We start from the raw sequence: 23894 nt of genomic DNA, 5'->3' as shown, positions 1-23894 counted from the left end.
TGGAGGTCACCAAAAGGAGCCAAAGAAAGTTCTAGATTTACTGCACGAGCCACAGAAAGCTTGGGAGAACTAAGTAAGAGTACGGCAATTATTTGATTTGTTATTAATCTCTTATTTTTTGAGAATTTTCATATTTTATTTCTTTCCAAAGTGATCATATCTATTTATATGCTCAAGAATTCCTATCACTAAGTTCTTTTAGATGTTATGGGATTATTTTGCTTTCTTATCCTAGCATTTAAATATGCTTACAATGTATTTCTCTGTTTTGTTTTTTAAATGAATTATCATCGTCACTACAGTTCCACTTCAAAAAACGGGTCAGCATGAGACATAAAGCTCTTCCTAAGGAATTTGGTGGCCTTCTAGCTTCTTTTTCAAGAACTCGATGCGATAAACGTAGCAAGGTGCTTCTGAGAATCTATGATTCTGGTGTTTCACTTTTAATGAGGTTATTAAATTTCTCTGCAAGTTCTTAATTCCACTCACCTAAGTGGAACAGATTTTGTGCTCTGTGTATTCCTGATATGAAACTTGTTCCCTACCCTTCAGGTATCTGTACTTAACAGCGAGATTCTAAGATGCTTTCCAAATAAAAACCAATATCTTCTTTCCCTCTCTTTTATGAGTTATAAAACACTTCCCTTCCGCTTCTTCTTTGATCTGATTTATATGCCAGAGATTTTTCAGCTCTGGGGATGAAAATGGAAGACCAGGGAAGAAAGTTGATGAAATAGAGATGATTCAAAGATCTGAAATATTTTATCCTCACTCGATATAAAGTAAATTATTTTTTCTCTTTTCCAATAACCATCATTTCCCTTGATCTTGGAATCACTCAAAACCTAGCCACTGAGTCCTTATAAACTAATGCTCTGTCTCAAGATGTGGGGGGAGATGAAATATTGGTACCTGTACAGATTGTACCAGTTTGATTCTATTTACAGGTATGCGATACCGCAAATTTAAGACGGCCAATTTTTTCTCATCACTGAGTATTTATTATATATAACAAATACATGGGAAAGAAAAAACTATATTGTGTGATATAAATAGTTTATTTACATTACAGAAAAAACATCAAGACAATGTATACTATTTCAAATATATCCATACATAGTCAAATATAGCTGTAGTACATGTTTTCATTGGTGTAGATTACCACAAATGCAAGGCAACATGTGTAGATCGCTTGTCTTATTCTTTTGTCTATAATACTGTACTGTGTAGTCCCAGTTCTCGGAAGTCCGGCCACCATGCCACATGCTCCCTTTAGATTAACCTCGTGGATGCTCTTGTTGTGTTGTCTGAACTGTAGTGCCCTGTGTTTTGCTTCTGTCTGTGAATTCTGTTGCTTCTGGGGCATTTCCTAGAAGGTTGGAAAGTTTACAAATCTTAGTCCAGTGCTGTTACCTGAAGTTTGGTCCTACAATTACAGAGTGAAGTTGTGGATTAAGCCCATTGTTACAATATTTCAGACAAAAGAATTTATTATTGGTAGAAGCTGGGATATTTTAGAAGGCTCTCTTTCTTTCTTTCTTTCTTTTCTTTTTTTTTTTTTCCTTCTCTCTCTCTCTCTCTCTCTCTCTTTTTTTGCTTCTCCTTGCCGTTGTCTGTAAGCACATTTTGGGGAGCACTGAAGAGCAGAGTCAGACGGTGAAGGGGACACAGTTACCTGGTCCTCACGCACTTCCTCATAAGCACAAGAATGACTCAGCAGAAGGCTATCAAGCAAGTTGTGAGCTCATCTAATCTCACTTTAAATGTCTTCAACAATTTTATATTTTAAATGTCCTCAGGATGAATGTTATATTGACATTTCAGTGCTATAAGTTTAAATCCTAGCCAACCAGAAAATGAGCCAACTCTTAATATCTGATATGTAATGAAAAGAGATATTGTTTTGGTTCAGGCTGGTATCATTTTTCTATATTAACACCAAAAGCTGGAGACATAAATTGGTGCCAACTATTTCACTTCTATAAAAAGCTAAATTCAGCCAAATTATCTTAAAAGCTCTGGTCTGGTGTCTTTTCTCTTGTAATAAATGAATGCTTTGATGATGCAAATAAGAAAATGTGAATAAATATATATATATATATATATATATATATATATATATATATATATATTACATAGGTATGGTAGATCTGTCAAAATGAACTTGGAGCTGAAAGTCCCATTGCCAGCAAGTGGGAGCTGGAGACAAAAAGATGAGAATCCATCTTCTCAACAGGGCAACTCTTTTCATCCCAGAGCATGTCTCCACGTGTCTATATTTTTATGACACATGCTGTATTTAGAAGGAGGGCAGATGTTTGACTAAAATTATAAGAACAAGGGGAAGCAATTAGGAAAAAAGAAAGAGAGAAAGGAGGAGCGACCAGGTGATGGAGAAATTAAACAAAATTGCAGAGAATGAAGGGACCTCGGCTCGGTGCAGTGTGTCAATCTTTTAGCAACCGGATATGTTGGAATAGGTCTTGACAGACAAGTGGGGTCAAGGTGGCCAGTAAAGGGGAAGCTTTGGAGAGGGGCAGATGGCCCAGGTGGAAAATCTGGTTTCTGGGTAGAATATTTTCAAGTGAATAGAATGAATCCATGCCGGGGAGAGTGTGGCTTATTGACTGGTGTGACTCCTGGAAAGACTTCGGAAGACCTGGACATCCTAAGACAGTTTCACAAAATGCACTACAGTAATACTCATGCAGCTCATGTACTCTTCCTCCAAGGTAGTTAGAGAATAAGCTTTGTTTTGCTTTAATATGGAAAATGAAAATGGGCACATGCCTTGAAACAATGGCTTCCTTCTAATTTGGAGCTCAGTTTCGGTGGTCTTGAGCGTCGGAACACACGGCGTCATGGCCAGCCGAGGGGCGGAGTGAGCAGGGCTTAAGTGCACAGGCCGGACACCAGCCGTCCGGACTCCAGGGCTGCCCTTATTGCTTCGCCGTGTACACTTAGCAATTTGCTCACTTCTCAGACCTCCAGGTTCCGATTTTGAAAACGGATCACTGTTCCTTCTTCATGTGTTATTAAATGTGCATGTGTGTGTACACACACGTGTGATATATACACACATCCAACATACCCACACACAATGCTTGGTGGGTGAGGACCCTGCGTACTCTCTAGCTGTTCTTATAATGTATGGGGACAGAATCGTGATTAGTAACAAACTCAAGAAGATCTGCTAAAGTACTGAAAGTTTTGATCTTTGTCAGTACAGGAGGTAGCAAGTCCAATTGTCATGAGATTAATCTACTACATGGAATTTGGTTTTTCATGTACTGACATTGCATACAGATTGGAAGGTTCAAGGCCCTGAGAATAACATGGCACCATGTCTTGGGTTTAGATTCTTTTCTATCTTTCCTTTATACTCAGTACTTTTGGTTTCTTGAGTTATCTTTATGTTCCCTAGAATCTATTTTAATATAATCCATTGACTCACTTGGCATCTAAACGTGAGAGTCTAGTTGATGAGCTCAGCTTGGCTCTGAGCAGCGCAAAGCTTCAGTCGGTGATCTTCCCTTAAGCTTTTAGGCCCGGCAAGGATTTATGAACCATATTTTGTCTCTTTCAAGAGCCAATGCCACACTTGTCCTCAAAGAAGATAGTGCGGTACAGCTACGGAGATGTATTATGGCTTTTATTTTCTAAAGATATGAGACTTTCTCTTATTTTCTTGTCTTTAGAAAAATAATTTTTGGGGAAACATTCTGATTTACTGTAGAGCTGTACAAATGAATGAAAGTTTAAATGTCTTGTGAATTTGGCAAAAACCTTGAAAAACTTTCTTGGAACTTTTTTCTCAGGGAGAGCGAAATCAGGTTAGAAAGAAGAATCTTCAGTAATATTTCCGGTTAGACAAGGCATGAATAGTACAGATTCGGCTGCCGGAACTACACACGGATGTAGTGAAGCGAGTACATACCGGGGCTACTCCTTTACTCCCAGCCAGTGTCCGACATCACTGACTAACCTTGGTTTTCTCTGCTAGTGAAACGGTATGGGGTCTCTGGATGGGTCTCAGTCTAGCTCTCCAGGAAACAACCACCACTCGATTGTACTGGGGCTTTGTTATAAACGCTTGCTGTCATCTTTGCTTCCTGTTTCCATAGATCAAAGGTTTTCATGCACTACAACATAATCTTTTTTACTGTAGCTATTTTCTTTGAATTTTGTGATTAAAAGCTGTTTTAACTTAGGATAAAAATATACCTGTTGTTTACATCAAATATGTTAACAGTGATGGTATCAGAGCTGTAATTGGAAATGCAGGCACCATAAATGAAAGCTGTCCTTTAACACTCTTTTAGGCCTTGGGCACAATCACTTCCCACCTATTTCGGCACAATCATCCGGGTAAATAAGGCAACACCGCTGTCTAAATAGTCTGTTAGTAGTTTGAATGAAGACTGACATTCTATAGCTAAACGGAAGAGCATATTTAAACAAAGACTGGCATCACACGGTGGAGAAAAACAGATCTTTGCTCCAAAAATAAATGATCCTCATCAAAATGCAAAAATGAGGAAAACACTTTGTAGCCCTCTAGCATGAACATCGATGCTATTCACATGCTGTTATGATGGGGAAACAGGACTCCTCAGAAGAAGTCTGCGGAGCCCACGGAGGGACTCCCGCCTAGAGTAGTCTAAGTGAGGCAAGGAGCGACAGATCCCTTTATCTGGGCACAGGTACTGACCTTGTGATGCAGAGAACCACCACACAGATGACAGCAATCTGGATGGTTCCAATCACAGCTGCGATTAAGACGTACTGAAATCGTACAGGGCCGGGAACAACGTACAGTACACTGTAGTCCTTTTTTTCACAGTGTTGTCCAGTATAACCAGCATCACACCTGGAAGAAACGACAGTGCCCAGTTAGCTGTCACTGGGGGACACATTTTTTATAGCCTATACACATTCATCTTCACTGTGGAGTGTGAAGTCACGGCTGTTTGCTTCCCTCTTAAAAAAAAAAAAAAAAAAAAAAGCTATTTTTTAGATATGGGTTTCGACGATTTGTTTTCCACACGATTTCTTTGTGTTTTTGGTTTCAAAGATGTGAGGTTTTCTTTTATACTTATAATAAGATTTTGAGGACAGGAGGTGGGTACAGTTTGTAAGGATGGCACAGAGGGGGGGGGACATGTCCGGAAATGCTAGTTCTTTCTACACTTTTTTCAGGCGAGTTTCACATTTTATTTAACTCCTTCTTTAACCGACCTAAGTCAGCATGATTGCAAGAAAAAGTTTGTTTCTGAGGATATGGATATAAAATGGGGCTACTTATTTATGTATTTATGGAGAAAGCATTCTGTATGCTACTGTGAGAATAAATGTTGAAAAATGTTTAGACCAAAGGTCCAATAAGTGATTTCTTTAATTTGTTGATCATAAAGTTGTCTCCTTATGTTGGAGAGCTAAATTTCAGTAGGAAAAAAGTAATTACGGTGTAGGCACTAGAGTTTCACAGAATAAACCCATGTGTGTTCATCTGAGAAAGAGCACCGCCTCTCACCGCCTCGACCCCCCTCAGAGAGCTCCAGTGGGCCATCTGCGTGTTAGAGTTAGTATTTGACAATGACATGAAGAAAGTGTTCACGTAACAATACCAACGAGGGTCAACTTGTCACTGGCTTTGTGCAAATGTTTTAGTATTCCCTTGGAATTTCTGCAGCCTGGGGTCTCTCCTCTTTGTCTTGCAGGGTTTGATAATGGGGGTCCTGCTAAGGATGGCGGGGCAGCGGGGGCAGCCGCTCGGTTTTGTTCACTCTCCCTGGCTTCACTGGAAGGTGTCAGTGAATTCAGTTAAGGGAAATAAAAAAGGGAGACAGTTTTGGGCGAGAGAGAGAGAGAGAGAAGAAAGGGTCAGGAGCAGGAAGAGGAGAAGAGAGAGAAACTCCTTTCCCTGTATAACAACACACAGCCTTTTTCATCATGTGCCACTTGCAGATTCCTTTAATAAAAATACATTTGTTTTTCCACCTTGGCTTCGCCATCTTTTTACCATCTCAATGATTATGTTCTATTCATGAATACTCAGGAAATATTCAAATTTATTAACTAAGTCCAGACGAGCCATTTCTTTGCGTCTCAACTGAGTTAGAATCAGTAGAATTATGGCTAATAATCTCACTACACGAGACTGGTAGATAGCAGATCCAGAGAAAAGAGTATGCATCTCACAAAACCAAGATTGATAATATTAATTACAACACCTGCATGACTTTGGAGAAGATGACCTCCCCAAAGCAACAATGCTGTCTCATGTGCACTAAATCCTCATCCGTTCATTTTGGAAATATTTACTGACCACCTGTTATATTCTAAGAGCTACCTATGTCTTTAGAAGCCCGAGTCTCTGAGAAGCAAAGTACAATTCAAAGTTCTACCAGAAGAGTATCCATAACGATATGCTACATGGTCTGCGGGTATGTAAGGCACGTGCATTTCATGGTTTTCTAGTGGGTGTCTGTGTGTGCGTGTGTGTATGTCTGTCCGTCTGTGTGTGGGGGGGAGGGGGGCATGTGTGCAGGAGAGGCAGTGAAAAGTTTTGCGGCTGATCACCCAGTCGGGCAGAATGCCGTGCAACTCTTTGCAATCATCCAGAATTTAGTTCTCTGTGTTGACTTTACATAGTATAAAGTTAAAGAGCGAAAACATTACCTGCAAGAGGGCTCCTGCATACTGGCCGAGTGTTCACACTTCCCGTGCATGCAGAAGCCATTGTAGTGTTCTGGGCAAGGTATGTGGTGTTCTCTTGCACTTTCTTCTAACTTGTTAGCATTCTCTGTGAATACAGATAAAAGCAGGCACCCCTTGTAAATACTTTCCTAGCTCAGTGAGATCAACCAGTACGTCAAGAAGCAAAGCCGTAACAGGCGAAGATATTTAAAAGGGCAAGAACTGAAGAGCGGAGAAGGACTGACAGACAGACATCTTCTCATTGTGTTTAGAGATGAAACTGCAAAATTACCCAGCGCTTTTCATGCTTTTATGCAATTTCTTCCATCTTTAATGGCCAGTGATGTTTCCAAGAGTTGGCAGACAGCTTTAATTTTCCTTGTGTGGAGACTGTACATTGATCATAAAATAATTCAAGAACTAGCTTAGTTTTTGAATTTCAAAGCCCAGCATAATGTCCCTAAGAGTAAATTGCTGCAATACCTTGATACTTTCTCAGTGTGGGAGCTTAAAAGTTAAAATAGGGCCGTGTTCAGTTGTTAAACAGACGTTTTCCCAAACTAAATGCAAACAGCAGCAGACTTGTTCTTTCAGGGTTTTTTCATTGACTGCGAAGGGGATTCTACCAGCACCCATGCATTTTCTTATTGCCAAAATAAAGCTATTGAAAGAGAAACTTTATTTCAGAATCATTTATGGAGATACTAATACAGCACATATTGGAAGCTCTAAGTGTGTTCCAATGCATGGGAGCTGGCCTGTGTTAACAATGTGATGTGAAAGCTGAACTTACGGTAAAGGAAAGAATTTGTCGTCTAGAGTGAATCCTGTCCTCCATCGTTAACAAGTTTTGTTTTCTTATGTCTCCACGAAGATGCCGAGATATTTGTTCTGACCTTCTAGCCCAAATACATGTGCTTCCTATTTGTAGTGCTATCTCTAAGTAGTCTTTGGATTATATTCATTTTGTAATATAAAATTTTGCTTTTGTTTGAATCGTTTCCAAAATCCATGACCTGACTTGACAAACTTTAAAATTCTTGCCTAAATACATGAAAAATATAATTTTCTTGATTTCAATCTGAGAAACTCTTCAATCCCACGGTAAAAGAAGTAATGAAAGCAGCGGTCATGGAAGATTAAAAATGAATTACTGTTTTCATGAAATAAATTATTTCCTATTATTTCACACAGAGGTACAGCTTTTATTACGGTGCATCCTCACAGTTTTTGGCAGTCATAGGTGATGCATATATTCATCAGGAGAAAAAATACCTTTAATACAGGTGAATCGTATAAATGCATTATTTATGTTTAAGCAGAGCTGGAAAGTATCTATACATTTTAAGATCTAGTTAGTCATCTGCAGAACTTTCAAGTTTGCAGCATATTGGTACATACGGTAAGCACTTTCTCGTGTAGGAATATTTATGCACGTTTGTGTGATGGGTAATATTTCAAATCACAACTCAAATTAATGAAGGATTTATTTTAAGTATGCTAGGGAGACTGGACATGGCCTTTAAATCATTCCTTTGTCCTGTATTTGTGTCTCTTTACCTATTTAGGTGACATTTTGTCTGTATCCTATTTCGACTTCGATGAATATTGTTAAAATGAAAAACCACTTGCACAGAAAAGACTAAAAACACACCAAGTTTTCTCTTTCAGTTTCTCCCACTCCTCTAGGGTACTTCAGAGCTTTATGTCGTGGTGTTTTTGGTAACAAATGACAGCTATAATGAGCAAACACACAAAAACTGAAATAAATAATGTTGGGTGAAATTTCCAATATGGGAATATGTGACCAAAACAGAAGTGGGATGGTGCTGCTATTCTGATGCACCTTGAGACGGCTCGTGGTTATTCACGAACCCGTGCAGAAGGCGAGGCTCGTCTGGTACAGCTGCCAGGAGGCGGTGAGCTAGCGTGGCTGAACCACGCATGTGCTGTTTAAAGGCGACTTTCACAGCGGGGCTTGCAAGCCCCACGGCTGACCTAACAGACCAGCACTGATTCTCACTCTCACTTCTGGATCTTCTCCCCGTAACAAACGAGTCAACACTTCTCTTTTGTGTTTGTTAGTAACCCTCCAGCGCTTCCGCACACCTGCAGGCAGGAGAATTTCCTCTAACTTCCCTACACTTCAATTTACATCATGATTTCGGGCATGGCATTTTTCAAACATACCTTCTTAGGCCTATTTCTCTTTTTGTCAGTTGCAAAAGAAGATCAAGAATTTTCTTAACTCAAAATCCATTTTTAGGCTATTTCATTTTTAACTCCATCCCTAGCTAGATGGAGCTGTTTTTGTTTTTGGATTTGTACCATGTTCACAGTTACAGACCCAAGTCCAAGGGCAAAGTAGGAGCTTGTTTGAGTGAGGCTGCTGCCTTAGTGTGGTAGGAACAAGAGATTTTCTCAAAGTTCATTATCCAGACAGGATGATCATGTGTGAGGGAAGAGTTCCCATCATAAAGTCTGCTAATTAGTTTACACCAGTCCTTCTGGGCTTGGAGTGCTCGGTTCTGCTGTTTGTAGGACACTGTCAAATAAGTACGTTAGAGAGATTGAAAATAAATGAGTAGAAGAAATGATCCCTGAGCAAGAAAATGCGGAATCATCAATATATGTCAACAAATTTATAGTCAATCCAACCAAGTAAACCAGTTGATTGAAAACCTGAATATATAACCACTTCTAGTAATGCGACAGACGTATTTTAGAAATGAGATTTGAGTATATTAAGAATAGAGACAGAAAAAATCTAATATTTCAACCAAATATGTGTGTGGATGATAGTTTTTGTGACCCCGATGTTATGCCTCGGTATTCGAGCACTCCTGAAGCACTTAAAGATTTAAAATCACCTAAAAATGATAACTGGAAGCATGTATGTTTCCTACAGTGGCTGATGTAGACACCCATTTCTCCATCCTCTCCTGAAAAAGAGGTTTAGGGCAGGGGTTGTGCTCTTTCTGCTAAAAGAGACCGTGGCAATGGTAGAAACTCTCCATGTTTCTGTATAAAACCTTCAACTAGTTTCCTACTGAATGCTCACAAATGATTTATTCTGAAAGGGATCCTGACCCTTTTAAGAGACGTTTCTGGTGTAATCTGAATTAATTGCAGCACAGCTAACAGGATCGCAGGCCCATTGCGAGTCAACGCCCTAGCTGAGGGCTGCAGGAGTGGTTAGCTCTAGCGCACAGACAGCTCTATGCGTTGTTTCTGTCCTGGTGCACTCGGGGGAAGAGACCGGGGAGGGAGGCAAGAGCCAGAGGGAATGAAGACTGGCAAGGTTTGACCGTAACAGAACTCAAGGGAGGGAAGTAGGTAGAAAAGGGGCAGAGCTGGGCCTGGCGTTTCAGAGCCTTAAATCAATATGGCCCAGAGTGTGTGCGTGTGCGTGTGCATGTGCGTGTGTGTGTGTGCGTGTAGCATTATCCCTGCCCTTTTCTTCCCCAAAAGCTGGAAATAAGATGTCGTTCAGGGAATTAATCTTTGAAGACAACACATTACGGACTGAAGCAGAAATGGGACAATATAAAATTGCCTAAAACTACCCATGGACCCAAAGAAAGAATGCTTCCTGGGACAAAGGTTAGAGCTTGTCAAAGGAGCTTCTGAAAGTCATGTTCTCTATCCAAAGGCTCTCCAGGGCGGTGTTGCCCCGAGAAGCCAACCTGAACTGGAGAACCTCAAGTCCCGCTGCAGACGCGGAGGCACAAAGCTGTTAGGTCTGACGCTGCTTCCTCGTTCTCTCAGTCAACCTGCTTCCCTTCCTCTGATGCCCTGTTCTCTGGACAGTCTGAAAATAATTTGATTTCTGTGTAGCCTACATGACCACCCGGATTCCTCATCCGTTTGACAGTTACATATTTCACAGGAGTTAAATTGATTGGTTGTGACTTTCTGTGTGTTTTTTTTTTTTCTTTTCTTTTTTTTTTTTTTTTTTTGCATAAGTCAGCTTTCTCCAGCCCACTCAGCTCTGGCATTTTGTAAGATCAAACTCTGCACCTCCCAGCTAGAGGACTGGGCCCTGCCCACGGCGCACTGTAGTCTGAGAGGCCTTTCGGGGGCTGGTCAGACAAGATTTCTCTGGAAGTAGCACTCCTTTGCCTTAACAAGGCCTTTCTTGAGGATATCTACAAATCCGTAGCACCAGATTCCTGAGGAATGCGAGAAGATTTCAGAGTAAGGGGAACAGATCCTAAACTAGAGGTAACATGGAGGACTCAGGGCATGTTTCAGGGACCCAAGTTTCAGGGACCCAAGTTCCTACCGCACGTTTTCACGCCAGCAGAGCTCTTCAGTACGTGAGTGAGTAGCAGAGTGAAGTAGCGACATCCTGGTGGTGTTACAAAGAAGTCTTCTTACTACTGCTAAGATTTTGTAGTGTTGTTATGTGGGAGATTTAATTATTTCAGACCTCTAGGTTCTTCAAACATATTTCTACTGCTAAATAAATTACCAATAAATATATACTGATATTTATTATAAAATATTATTTTTGATATACTGGGGAAAAAGAATTAAGCAAGTAGGAACATTATTTAGCTATAGTAAATAAAAGAAATCACTTTGGCTTAATTATGGGGGCACTTTATCAAAGGGCATATGATATCTTAAATATTTACAGTGTCTATATTTCAGACATTCTAGCATACAGTGAGCTCTTTTATGCATTACCTTCCTTTGAGGGAACAATATGTTTGTGGATTAAATTCAATTTCTCACATTATACTTCAACATCTCAAATTATCTTTGACAAATGCAAGCACAGGAGTAGTACCATCTCATTTATGATGTTCTCAACAAGCTTTTCCTTTGGGCACACAAAATGGTCCACACTTTTCCAGAAAACTAACACTTTCCATTTTGAATATATTTGTTTAAAACTTCTATATATTTTTTTTACATTTAATTATGGCACAAGGAAACCCCAGCCCAGAAGTATTCAGGCACTTGCACAGCTCCTGGGATACTCGACTTTACCTGCCCCCTACTTACTGCCATAGCTGCAAACCCATTTGAAAATATTTAACTAACAGGAAAAAAAAAAAGGTGTCTTGTTTATTTAACGAACAGGAAAAAAAAGTGTCTTTCTTTCTATTATATTTATACCGTGCCGGGGATGGAATAAAATATGAATGTGGAAGTGAAGTCATGATTGTTCCCATTGTTGATTAGAGCTGGTTTCAGAGAAGACGTAGAATTCTTAGGATTTCCTCTCCTTATCTTATCAGGGCTAAGCATATGAGGTGGCAGTAAAGCCTCATGTCTAGCTTCAACTGCAGCAGAAGTTTTTTAAAGACCAGAAAAGTGTTCCCATCGAACAGGTCCTGGATGCAACGCAGTGGGGTTCTCGCAACTTAACAAATTGCGTAATAGCTTCCCCCACCGTCATAGTTTCTTCAAGGCCCAGATGAAGAGATGAGAAGAGTCTCTCCCCTCTTAAGCCTCTAAGACAGACTCAAATGAGAATGCCGGCGAGTGACAGGAGAGCGCACGGGACACGAAGGCATTTGAGGACACAATCAATTCTCCTTTGGTAAAGAGCAGAGACTCAGTCACAATGTTCTGAGTTATTTAATCTCTGTAAAAGATTTGGAAAAATAACTTCAAAACAGAAACCAAGCCCCTTGCTACAAATGCTTCTACTACTGCTTCTACAAATGCTTCTACAAATGCTTCTTCTACTGGCTTTTCAGAAAAGTCATTAAAAGTATTTAGATCCAAAATTTCACCACTTAGGGAATGGTCTGGGTTGGGAAATAGGAGGAGCAGAGACAGGGGGACATTTTTTCTTACCTCACCATCAATCAGGCACTACAAGATGTGATGTGTGATTATCCATATTACCACTTGTGTGTATAAATATTCCTATTGGACACACAAATGAAAATAAAGCAGAGGAGAACTAATTTTCATGTTATTACATTCTCAGGCAAGGCCTTGATGACATTATTCAAGAATTGTTTGAATTTAAATTGGAAAAAGTACTAGCATCTGAAATAGAAATAGTAATTTGGGGACTGGAATGATTGAAATGCAACAATATCGCACGGTTATTTGCATGGGGTTTTATTATCTGAGTTTCTACTGGTAATGTATTTACACAGACAAAAGCTGAGAAATCTGGACCATCTTAGGAAAGAAACTTGTATGTCAGCATTTTCACTTACGACACTAAAGTACAGTTATTGTAATTCCGGGACTTGTGATGACAAGGCTGCGTCACAGACACAGCCGTCAACTCTGCACGTCAAAAGTACACGTCATGGATTTTACAGAATAATAATAAATAATACATACAGACGTATCTGCTTATTAGTAAAAGGAAAATAGGCAGGTTTTTCGCCACTTGCTCCCTCCTCTGCCCTGAAGTGCCTGCCTGGCTTCGGACGGCAGAGCCCTCGAAGGCGTGAAGGGAGCCTTCGAGCTCCCTTTTCTTACTGACAAAAGCTGTCCTCGGCTGCGAATGGTCCTTCTCAAACTCCACCATTCAGTCAAGAGCCTATTAACTCCCAGCAAGTGGGTAACTCCTATAGGTTTAGAGGATTTAGCTTGAAGACCTTTTAAAAATACAGTATTTTATGGAACTTCCGACGTCTTTGACAACACTTCATACATATCAGGCCTTACGAAGACGTAGGGATCATTAACCTCTCAGGAGTCCAGAGCTGGAGTTGCCTGGAGCTTATCTGGGGCCATTTGCTGGAGATTTCCCCACGGAGCTTTCGCTGAAGCAACCCTTCTCACTTTCCAGATGCTCTTGGATGACAAAGTTTACTACAAACTTTAGAGGAAGGGGAAAAAAAAAACGGACTGGGAGCCATTTTATGTCAAGAATACTCCCCTTCTCTTCCTTCTGTAGTCTTCAACTAAATCTACACGCTTCTGGCCAAATTTATTTGCTCGGTGGCTGACGGGGCATCTTAGAGAGCCTGCCGGATGACAATGTTGACCACGACAGAGCAAGTAACAGAGGGTTCAGGCCCTGTTCCCTGCTGCCTTCTAGGGTATGTGAGCCAAGCCATTTTTCCCTTCATGGGCTGCATTTTCAGAAATGGTTAAATCATTCAGAGAAACCTTTCTAGGTGACACATTTGTTTTCCTCCATGACCCTGAAGCTATTAGCCAACAGAGAGTGAGGAGGGTTCCGGTTGGAGCAATCACTGAAATGCAGCAGAAATAAAGGTTTTAATGATGTAAATAGGACAAAAAATGGCTTTTGGTAATTTGCTAAATGAATATTTCTTGACTACCTACTATGTGTCTAGTGTTGTGCTGTGTACTGTATGTTACATGCTGTATTTATTGGCTGTCTTCCCAAGATTTTTTTTTTAAGATTTTATTTATTTATTTGACAGAGATCACAAGTAGGCAGAGAAGCAGGAAGACAGAGAGGAAGGAAAGCAGGTTCCCCGCTGAGCAGAGGGCCCGATGCGGGGCTCGATCCCAGGACCCTGGGATCACGACCCGAACCGAAGGCAGAGGCTTTAACCCACTGAGCCACCCAGGCACCCCAGATTTTGTTTTTTGTTTTCTAAACATAGCCAAGAAAACAGATTTGCAAGACAAGATGATGATATATTTTATCTACATTTACTGGAGAATCTACAACATGCCCAACATTGTGTTAATACTTTACATGATAAAATGTATTCCTTATTATAGCACTTTAAGGTAGATTTATAAAAATCCCATTTTGTGTAAATGAGGAAACATAAGCTCAAATAGGTTGAACTGCTTAGCTTAGAAATTTGCACGATCAATAAGCAGCACCCGGGTCAAAGCCAGCTTTTGCCAGTGCAACATGCAGTCCAGGTGATTAAGGACTCATTAAAAAGAAGAGGCTATCTTGCCTCCATAGTTTACTAATTGTTTGCCCTTTGTGCTTCCTGATTCTTTATCCCACGTGGATCCTCTTGCTGCTCTGAAAACCAGTTCTTTTCTTTTCTCTTCCTCCTGCCTCAGGAGAGATATCTTGTCTGAGACCAAACCGTCACGAGTCCCAACTTCTCCATCCTCCTCCAGGGCTCTCTCCCTTGGTGACCTGCTTTCTCTCCTGCATCTTCAATTCTCCCTCCCTCTTTGCTCCTTGCCACCAGCATGCAAGCATTTTTGAATGTCTTTCTTCTTCAAATAAGAATTTACAAACTTGTCTTACTGCAGGTGCCTTCGCAGGCCTCTCGTCTCCCTTCCCTTCTTCTTAAGAAGCTAGACTTCATCCAAGTGCTGTCTACACGCCTGCTCTTTGCTTCCTGCAGTAACTCCCACGCAATATTTACCCACTGCTCTCTAGTCACGCCTTCAGAAAAACTGCTGTGACCTCCATCAACCCACAACATCTTTATTGGTCAAACTAGTAGTCTCTTTTCCGACGTCCCACTCTTGATTTGGGCTCAGGTCATGATCTCAGGGTCTTGGGATCAAGCCCTGCATCTGGCTGCATGTTTGGCAGGGGGTCTGCTTTGAGGTTCTCCCTCACTCCCTCCCTCTGCCCCTCTCCCTTCACAAACAAATGAATAAATCTTTTTAAAAATGAGAGGTAAGTTGCAATGTGGTGGAGAACTTCAGTACACTCACTAGAATGTATATATTCAGTAGGACAGAAATAGATGCACAAGGGAAAGCCGTATTTGCTATGCGTCCTCAGTCGTCTTCTGTGAAAGACAGAAGGCTGGAGAGCAAAAACGTGTTGCTAACCATAAAAGACAAGACAGACACCTACAAATGACTCAAGTGCAAATAGAAGCAACTGATGGGTTGATGAGTTTGCATATTTCTCCCATATGATGTCATGGCCCAAAAAGGGCAATTAGAGAATTTATAGTGTAGATTCGGATTCATTTGCAAAGTTGGAGTACGGCCATATGTTGGTACCTGACCAAATTAATGTAAGTGATTCTCATTGAAAGGGTTAGAAGGTACACCATCTTTTCTAATATTCGATGATGAGACAAAAAAGTTTCAGAAACAAATGTAGCTGATTGTGCTGTATTTCTGATAATAAAGAAGTCATGGAGTAAATACTAAGCAGAATTTAATAATTTTCCTAAGAAGTAATTTCTGAACATAGCATAGCCGGTGAACGTCCACGTCATTGAAAAGTTATTCTGTTTTTTTTGTTTGTTTGTTTGGTTTTTTTTTTAGGATTTTATTTATTTATCTGACAGAGAGGGAACACAAGCAGGGGGAGTGGCAGAGGGGGAAGCAGGCTCCCCGCCAAGCAGGGAGCCCGATGCAGGGCTCGATCCCAGGACCCTGGGATCATGACCTGAGCCGAAGTCAGACGTTTAACAACTGAGCCACCCAGACACCCCAAAAAATGATTTTGTTTTGATGGTATTTCTCAATTATATCCTAGTATATGTCTACAAATCAGGTATCTTTGTGTTTGAGCAGAATACTACAGATAATAAAGGTGGTATTGTTTCCTAAAATAAAACTTTCAATGATGCGACAATCCGTCAGAGGTTTCTATGTCGTTCCTCCATTTAACACGTTACGTTAGAGACGGGATAATATGAGTGAACAAGTTATTCTCATGCCCAGTATTATAATTTTTTTTTTTTTACCCTCAGTAAAACATTCTGTCTAATGATGATCTGGTAATATAACAGCCAAATATTTTATTCGTTCCTGTACTGGGTCAACGAACGCCCCTCCTGCCGCCACCCTGAACCCACAGCTACCTGGAACTTCAGAACACAGTCTTATCTGGAAATAGGTAATCAGCTCTAATGAGTTCATACCAAATTAGACTGAGCCCTAAATTACAGGGTTATATCGGGTTATATACATACAAGATTACACAGACGATTCTAGAGCAGAGGCTACATGAAGACACACAAGCAGAGTCAACGTGAGGACGTGAGCAGGTCAGAGCCATGATGCTACACACCGAGGAGTGCGGGAGCCTCCCGCAGCTGGGAGCCGCAAGGAGGTACGCCCTCCTCTCTGGCCTGTGGAGGAGCCTGGCATTGCCAACACCACCTTGATTTCAGACTCTAAGTCTCCAGAACTATGAGATTATAAACTTCTGTTGTTGTAAGCCACCCAGTTTGCAGTAATTTGTTGTGACAGCCCTTGCAAATGGACACAGCCAGAGCTCAGCAACCAGACCCTTACACGAATGAAATACGTGTTCTAATGACGTGTATGGAATGAGTGAGAAAGAGCTCAAGGGTCGGTCTCCGCTACTTTGTGACTTGGGCAGTCTCCGCTGATGTTTATTTTTCTAGCATCGTTTTACTCTCAAAAGTTCCGAGTTTGGGTGATACATGATATGATTAACTTACTTTAAATTTATGTTGAAATATCTGTGGTTCACTGCATTTGCAACACAGAAACTATGCTTTAAAGGTGCTGATATGCCAAAGTATGCTAAAAATCCCAGTAAAGAAGAATTTTTGAGAGGAGAGGAAAGCTTCATGGGAGGGGCTTCATTTATTTTGATTTATTAATTCATCTTGTAAGAAAGGCAGTTATCTTACATAATCATTTTGTCACACAACAAATGATGCTACATTTTACCTTTGTTAGAAAGAAGCAAGTGACACCGATGACCTTTCAACAAAAGGATTCTAGGTCACAGGTGTGTTATGATCTCCCACACTATCTCTGCTGCGGTTTCAGAACGCCCGGATAGCTGATGCTTTATGGAATACCTACTCCTCAAGGAAATGTCAGTTTATTTTGCATCTTCTGTTTAAGAAGAGTGGGAGTTTATAGTACTGCATTAAGAGAATCTGAACATTAAGTGTTCTTTGAAGTGTCATCCTTCAGTAAAATGCAAATCTTTAAAATCTAGGACAATTCATTTGTCAAATATTCTAAATCGCTATGGGTTCTCTCTCTCTTCTTTCCAGTTTTGAATAACTGATTTGCTTCTGGTACTTCCTTAATTTCTAGTCAGTGATAACTTTGAGTACAAAAAGCTGCTCTAGAAATAGTTAAGGATGAGATGTGAATCTTAGCTTCTTTCCATTTGGGCAGCATTTAGAGTTTGAAATTAGTTATTAACCAAATGGCACTTAGCAGTCTCAAGCGTTAGTTTACCTTTTAACAGGTCTAACACACTCCCAGTGTATCATTTACACTCTCCAAGTACATGGTTAACCACTCAAGAAATCAATGGGGGTTATAAAACATGTATAAATTTGAATTTGGAAAAAGTCAAACACCTATTTTATCCATGAGAAATAAAGCAGCTGACATTTAGAATCGGAGCTTATAAGGAACCATTTATTTTGAATTAGGGAAAGCCCCAAATGACTATGCCCCAAGATGGGAGTGGAGTATGGTACAGAGAATTCAAACAAAGCACCTCACTCGTTCTGTAATGAATGCTGCCAGTATCAACCCATGACTTTTGGCTCTTGGTGTGCGACTGTGTAGACCTTTGGATCCACAGTAGACAAGAAACATATTTTCTTTTATGATGTTTTGAAACTTACTAGATCTGCATCATATCATGCCTAATTAATTCATCAATTTATTTAATTCAATTAAAAATATTGACTGATCTCCTCCTATATCCAATTACTACAATCTCAGGATATGTAGTGGTGAGTCAAACAGAAGAATTTCTCTCCTGAATGGCAAACATATTAGAGAGACAGAGATGGGCAGTCTACAAAATGAAAAACAAACAAAAACCCAACATCTCAATTAGAAATGTTACAGGGAAAAATAAGGTACTCAGAGCGGGCTAGGGTGGGAGACGCACTTCAGAGAGTGAGGGAAAGGATATTAGAGAAGGAAGGATGAAAAAGAGCTGCCTGGGAAGCCTTGGGAAGGCTCCTGGCCAGAGTGAATGACACAAATGGAAAAAGACTGATGTAGGGAAGAGATGTCCCAGGAACCAGCACTGTGGCTAGAGCAGAGTGTGTCAGGTGGACCAGAGAGGGGCCAGGATGGATTAGAGAATCACTGATTCCTTTTTACATAGATGCTTAGAAGCCATGTTAAGGAGTACCAGCTGACCGTGCAATGGGCAATATTTCGGGTGGTTTTGAGCAGATCTGACAGAGATGGAAAGTAGCTCATTGAGGGGCGAGAGAAGAGCAAATGAAGAACAGACAAGAGACTATTGTAATAGTGTGGGCGAAAGACGACGGCTAAGTCTTGGACGTGGGTAGCAGCAACGAAGGGAAAAAATAAAATAACAAAACTTCTATTGCAGATAAATCTTAAAGGTAGACTGAATATGACTTGTTTGTGTCCTGTAATATGGGAGGAATGAATCGAAGATGACTAGGTTTTTGGCTTGAACATCTGGGTAGTGTCTTTTGTGTAATGCAGAAGACCAGAGGAGAATCGGTTAAGCTCCGATGTATAAACATGAGGGATCTCTGATTATGATTTCTGAAAATTCTGTTATGTTTGGGTATGTATACAGTATAAATGATGTTAATGGGAGTAAATTCATGGTTTAGCAAGAAAATTATTAAGGGGTGAAATGGAGAAATGTCTATTGATAATATTAAGCAAGTTTATGATTATTAAATGGAAATCTTTAGTAGGAGGAAGGACTTCTAAATTAAGAGGAAGGACATTTATAATGGTCTACAAGGGATTTGAAGATGTAAATTTAAAGGCAAGATAAAAAATACCGTGAAATGAAAGGGAAAATTAGACTGTGAAAAAGCATCACTGAGGAATGCTTTTAAGCAAAGCACTTTTCTCTCTTTTTGAAAAAAATTATCATAAGAAAATATAAATTATTTTAAAAATAAGTTTGCTGTCTTCACTTTCCATTATATAAAATAGGTCCTATTTTGGTCAAAAGATTATTAAATTATGTTATTATTCCACTCTGTTTAATGATTTGTGTCTTTTAAAGTTTTTTTGGTATCTATTATTTTATATGTGACTGCAACACCTCTAAATGTTAGGTAATGAACATGAATGTGTGCACGTATGTATTTTTTTCCTTGCTCTATTAGGAGGTAGAGGCCAGAAATATTCAATTATTCCCTAATGTCATACAGTAGCTCAAAGGCAGAAAACTAACTCCAGAGGCCATGTGTTCTCATTTTTTTTAAATAAACTGTTTTTTTTTTTTAGAATAGTTTACATTGATAGAAAAGTTACAAAGATAGTTCAAAGAATTCTCATATACCCACAAACAAATTTTTTGTGTTTCTCTTCTTAATCTGGAGTTTTCTTCTCAATTTTTCAATGGTAAAAGATAGTCTTAGAGTTGTACATGTAGGGTTAGGGGCACAAATGAAAGAGGCAGCCATCTGGATAATTCCAGGCCAGAAAACAATTTTGTCTGAAGGATGCAGATAATTGAGACAGAAATGCTTTTTGCCTGGAGAGATCCCTATGATTGCTTCCTCCTGCACTTGAACTTGTAGGTAGAGCTACGGCTGCAGGTGTTTCTCTTACTAATGGGAAACTGTGTATCACTCAATGTGAAGAATGTGGGGGTTTTGAGAGGGCTAAATAGCTACGTTTCTATATTTTTTTCTTAAAAATAAAGTATATTGGGTATTTTTCATTATAAAAGCAATTCACATTGATTTAAAAATAGTAGAAAATATAGAAAGCTAAAGAAGGAAAGAAAATCCTCCTTTACGACCTAAAGAAAACCACTGTCAATATTTCATTTACTTACTTCTACCTCTTTACTACGTATATTGTTTGGGTCTGTTTACTCAGATTAGAGTATATATATATATATATATATATATATATATATATATATTTTAAGCTTTATATCAGGCTGTGTCTAAAAGCTGAGAGCAAACAGCAGGACAGTTCAGTCGTTCAGCACGGTATCTGGTAAGTGGGCCCTTCGGTCCATCTGGACGAGAACGGTACTAAATGGAAGTGCACAGCTCACATTAGTTGGGCAGGGGTTGACAGGGCAGAGACCAGAATTTAAGATACCATTGGTGGAAAAGAAAATGTACAAGCTTTCAAAAACAAATACGCTATTATATATCAGGAGGTTCTAAAGCAAAGGCATGTTATAAATAAATCAATTGCAGCATCCTTTATAAAAATGAAAACTGGGAAACTATCAACATTTTCAGCAATAGTATAATATAGTTAAGTAAGTTGTAGCATAACTAAGTGATAAAATATTACTGAGGTAGAAGAAATTGTGAAGAATTTTGATGACATAGGAAAATGAGAAGAATACTGAAATATATAATGTGTGGAAAATGCAAAAGTCTGGAAAGAAATCACCAAAATGTTGACAGTCATTTTGACAGAGGGTATCTGGTTAGCAGAGGCAATTTCCTATAATATAAATATTTTATTTTTATAAAACATACACTAATTAAAAAAATTAAAGTATCAAGTAAGTCTTCCTTTTTTTTAGTGGGGAGATTAAAAAGGAATGATTTGGTCTTTGAGCTTAAGAATTTACTCTTACGGGGCATGTGGGTGGCTCAGGTCATGATCTCAGGGTCCTGGGATCAAGCCCCACATACGGTCCCCTCTCTGCAGGGAGTCTGCTTGTTTCTCTCCCCTCCCTCTGCTCCCCCCAACTCATGCCCTCTCTCTCTCTCAAACAAATAAATAAAATCCACCAATCAATCTATCTCTATATATGTATATATTTAAATTTACTCCTATTTGATTAGCTTAGCTTTGAAACTTTTATTACTTATTAACAACCTCTTATGGTAGAAATGTGAAATCTACTTCCTTTAGCTTATTAAAACTTCAATATTCACTATCTTCACATCCTCATATTGTGTCTGGAAAAACGGTTTTCTAGTTCCCAAACTTGACTGAGTGTATTTCCATGCCCTTGGAGCTCCACAATCGTTTCTATCATAGTTGGCGATGCCAGGAATGAACTAATTGTTTTTGAGGGTCAGAAGTTCTTTCATATCTCTATTTTTTTATTGGTCTCAGGTCACTGGAAGCATACTCCAGTGTCCCGACTGTGCTTAGACATGACAAGATTGTCCTTTCAGAGTTCTGCCAGGCTTAAACGTATACGGTGTGGGAACCGTTGTCCGAAAGTCAGAACCATGAATCTTCCACACCAATTAAAGAAGATCAGTTTATATAGAGAAGATGAAGTACGCCCAGCGGAGGAACAGCTTTGCAGAATCTCAAGATCCCATCTGTCTTTGTGCTCAACAAAGTTGGACCCGAACAAACCCTTTATCATCTTTTCAAGCTAGGTCATTCCAAAGAAATTAGGACCAAAATATGAGCATGAAGAGCTTTAGGCCCACACATCTCTCTCTTTTCTCTAAGGATTTACCAGTTTCTCTGAAGGGTAGTGAACACAAGACGCGTCTGCTGTGTCTCATAATATACAAATGATACGTCACAGGAATCCAAGAATTTTGGTAATCGACAGTGAATTTTTGGTAATGCTGCAAATAATGTCGTCTCTCATACAAATGAAGAGTTAGGTCAAATTAAGTACCAGATCTGGTTCCTGCACCTACCAGCTGGGGTTAAAGGAAGCCACACCCCTTCTCCAGATCCGTTCCCTCATCTGCAGAGTGGGGATGACAAGAGGGTTCGCATCCCAGGGTTATTGTGAAGAATAAATGAGAACATCCACACAGAGCCGTCTGAACAATAGCTAGCAGATGAGAAGCCCTTAGCAGATGTTTTAGTTATTATTAGTTATGGTCATCCGGTGGCCTCTTAGTCATGTTTTAAAACACATCTTAAAAAAAAAACCAAGCCACCACATCTAAAGGAACCGAAAAAGAAAGAAGCAGGAGACCTGGAAACACGCTTTGTGTCCTTGCAAGACACCTTGCTCTCGTTTTCACCGGCAGCCACCTCTGTGGAGAGAGGCCCTGGCCACATCTACAAGAGGTTCCGCAGAGGGAGAAACGCAGGCTTTGGAACAGAGAGAGCCCAGATCTCAGCATGGGCATTTAATCGAGTTCACGGTCTTCTGGCAAGTGACTTCCTTCCTCAAGCCTTCTGTTTCCTCATCGAGAAAGAAGGAAACAGAAAAGCAAAATGAGAAATACAACGTGACATGGTGACTGGCCAAGGGGAGAGGCCCAGCCGCATGTGGGAGAATTTAGGCTCAGACTCAGGGTATGGTGCGGAGCCCAGGACCTCTGCTTTATCACTTTGAAAACGGCTGAAGTGACGGTGCTGCCGATGAACGCTGGTGAGGCAGTAAGACTGCAGGCTTGGGAGCTGGACTTAATGTCTGGTTCAGTTTGATCCCTGCCCAACACCACACTCCCCAACTCTGTGACCACAACCAAGTTATTTAGCTTTTATGTAAAATATCTATAAAACATTTAAAGCAGTATCTGGCCCGCAGTAAGTACTCAATAAATTATAGTTCTTTTTAACTAATAGGCATCTTGAGTAAATGAGCTTCTTGCTAAACACAGCGCCTGGCACACAGGAAGTGCTCAGTAAAGAAAGTGACTGTCTAAGTCATCTTCATTCCCAGAGGAAGGCTGTGTGAGCTGAGACATGAGGGATGCATAAGAATGAGACAGAAGAGAGAAGCATGTGAGTATTCCGTATATATACAAAGTCCCAGATGGCAGATAGAGCATGGTTTGTAGGGAGACTGGCGGTTTCTGGAGCATGGCGTATAGGAAAGGAGGGTAGGGGTGCAGATTAAGACGTGCAGTGCATGTCCTGGGAGCTATGACACCGTCCTGCTAAGAAGCAGACACCCGCCGACGGGCACACCCAGTACGTGTGGGATTCCCGCTCAGGGAGAGGCCGCCTCTCCACCAGGACCCGAAGTCCCACTGCCGTGCTGATCTGAGCCCGCCTTTGAGGTTATGCTGTTGCCGGGGTTTTGTGCAAGCGACTGAGTTATATTCAGTAGTAGATCACTTGCAAGCGCTCTCTCTGTGTAGATGAAGATGCCCTCTATAAAAGCCAGGGGGTAGGATTATGGAGTCAGTAAAGATATACTTCGTTTTGACAATCTACAAAAGAGACAAAACCACGGTGTCTCTATCTCTAATAAAATCGTCTCTTTTCCATGAAGTCTTATGAAAGAAATGGAATGATCCCTTAGCAAAACAAAACAAAAAAAATGCATAACAGATTTAGGTCATTTTTTCAAACTAGAGGCGATATTAATAGTGCAATTTGAATCACTTATTAATAACAAATCTTATGACTTGAAATGTATTCTTATGTCTTAAATGTGAGAGTTGCTGACTCAATACGATCTATTCTGATGGAAACAAGTTTGTTACAAG

General features: G+C 40.1%; 1 protein-coding gene across 1 annotated transcript in view; it reads right to left on the bottom strand.

Moving 5' to 3' along the window:
* Positions 1-1013: 1013 nt before the first annotated feature.
* TMEFF2 (transmembrane protein with EGF like and two follistatin like domains 2) overlaps positions 1014-23894 on the bottom strand; it is a 227958-nt gene continuing 205077 nt past the window's right edge. The window contains exons 8-10 of the mRNA XM_059168548.1: positions 6682-6805; positions 4712-4870; positions 1014-1369 (exon numbers count right to left, since the gene is read on the bottom strand). Of these exons, the coding sequence (XP_059024531.1) occupies positions 1273-1369; positions 4712-4870; positions 6682-6805 (380 nt within the window). The 3' untranslated portion in view covers positions 1014-1272. The remainder of the gene's footprint in view (positions 1370-4711; positions 4871-6681; positions 6806-23894) is intronic.

This window comes from Mustela lutreola, chromosome 3, assembly GCF_030435805.1.
Source record: "Mustela lutreola isolate mMusLut2 chromosome 3, mMusLut2.pri, whole genome shotgun sequence".
NCBI classification, from domain to species: Eukaryota; Metazoa; Chordata; class Mammalia; order Carnivora; family Mustelidae; genus Mustela; species Mustela lutreola.
This window is presented reverse-complemented; position numbering and strand designations above follow the sequence as displayed.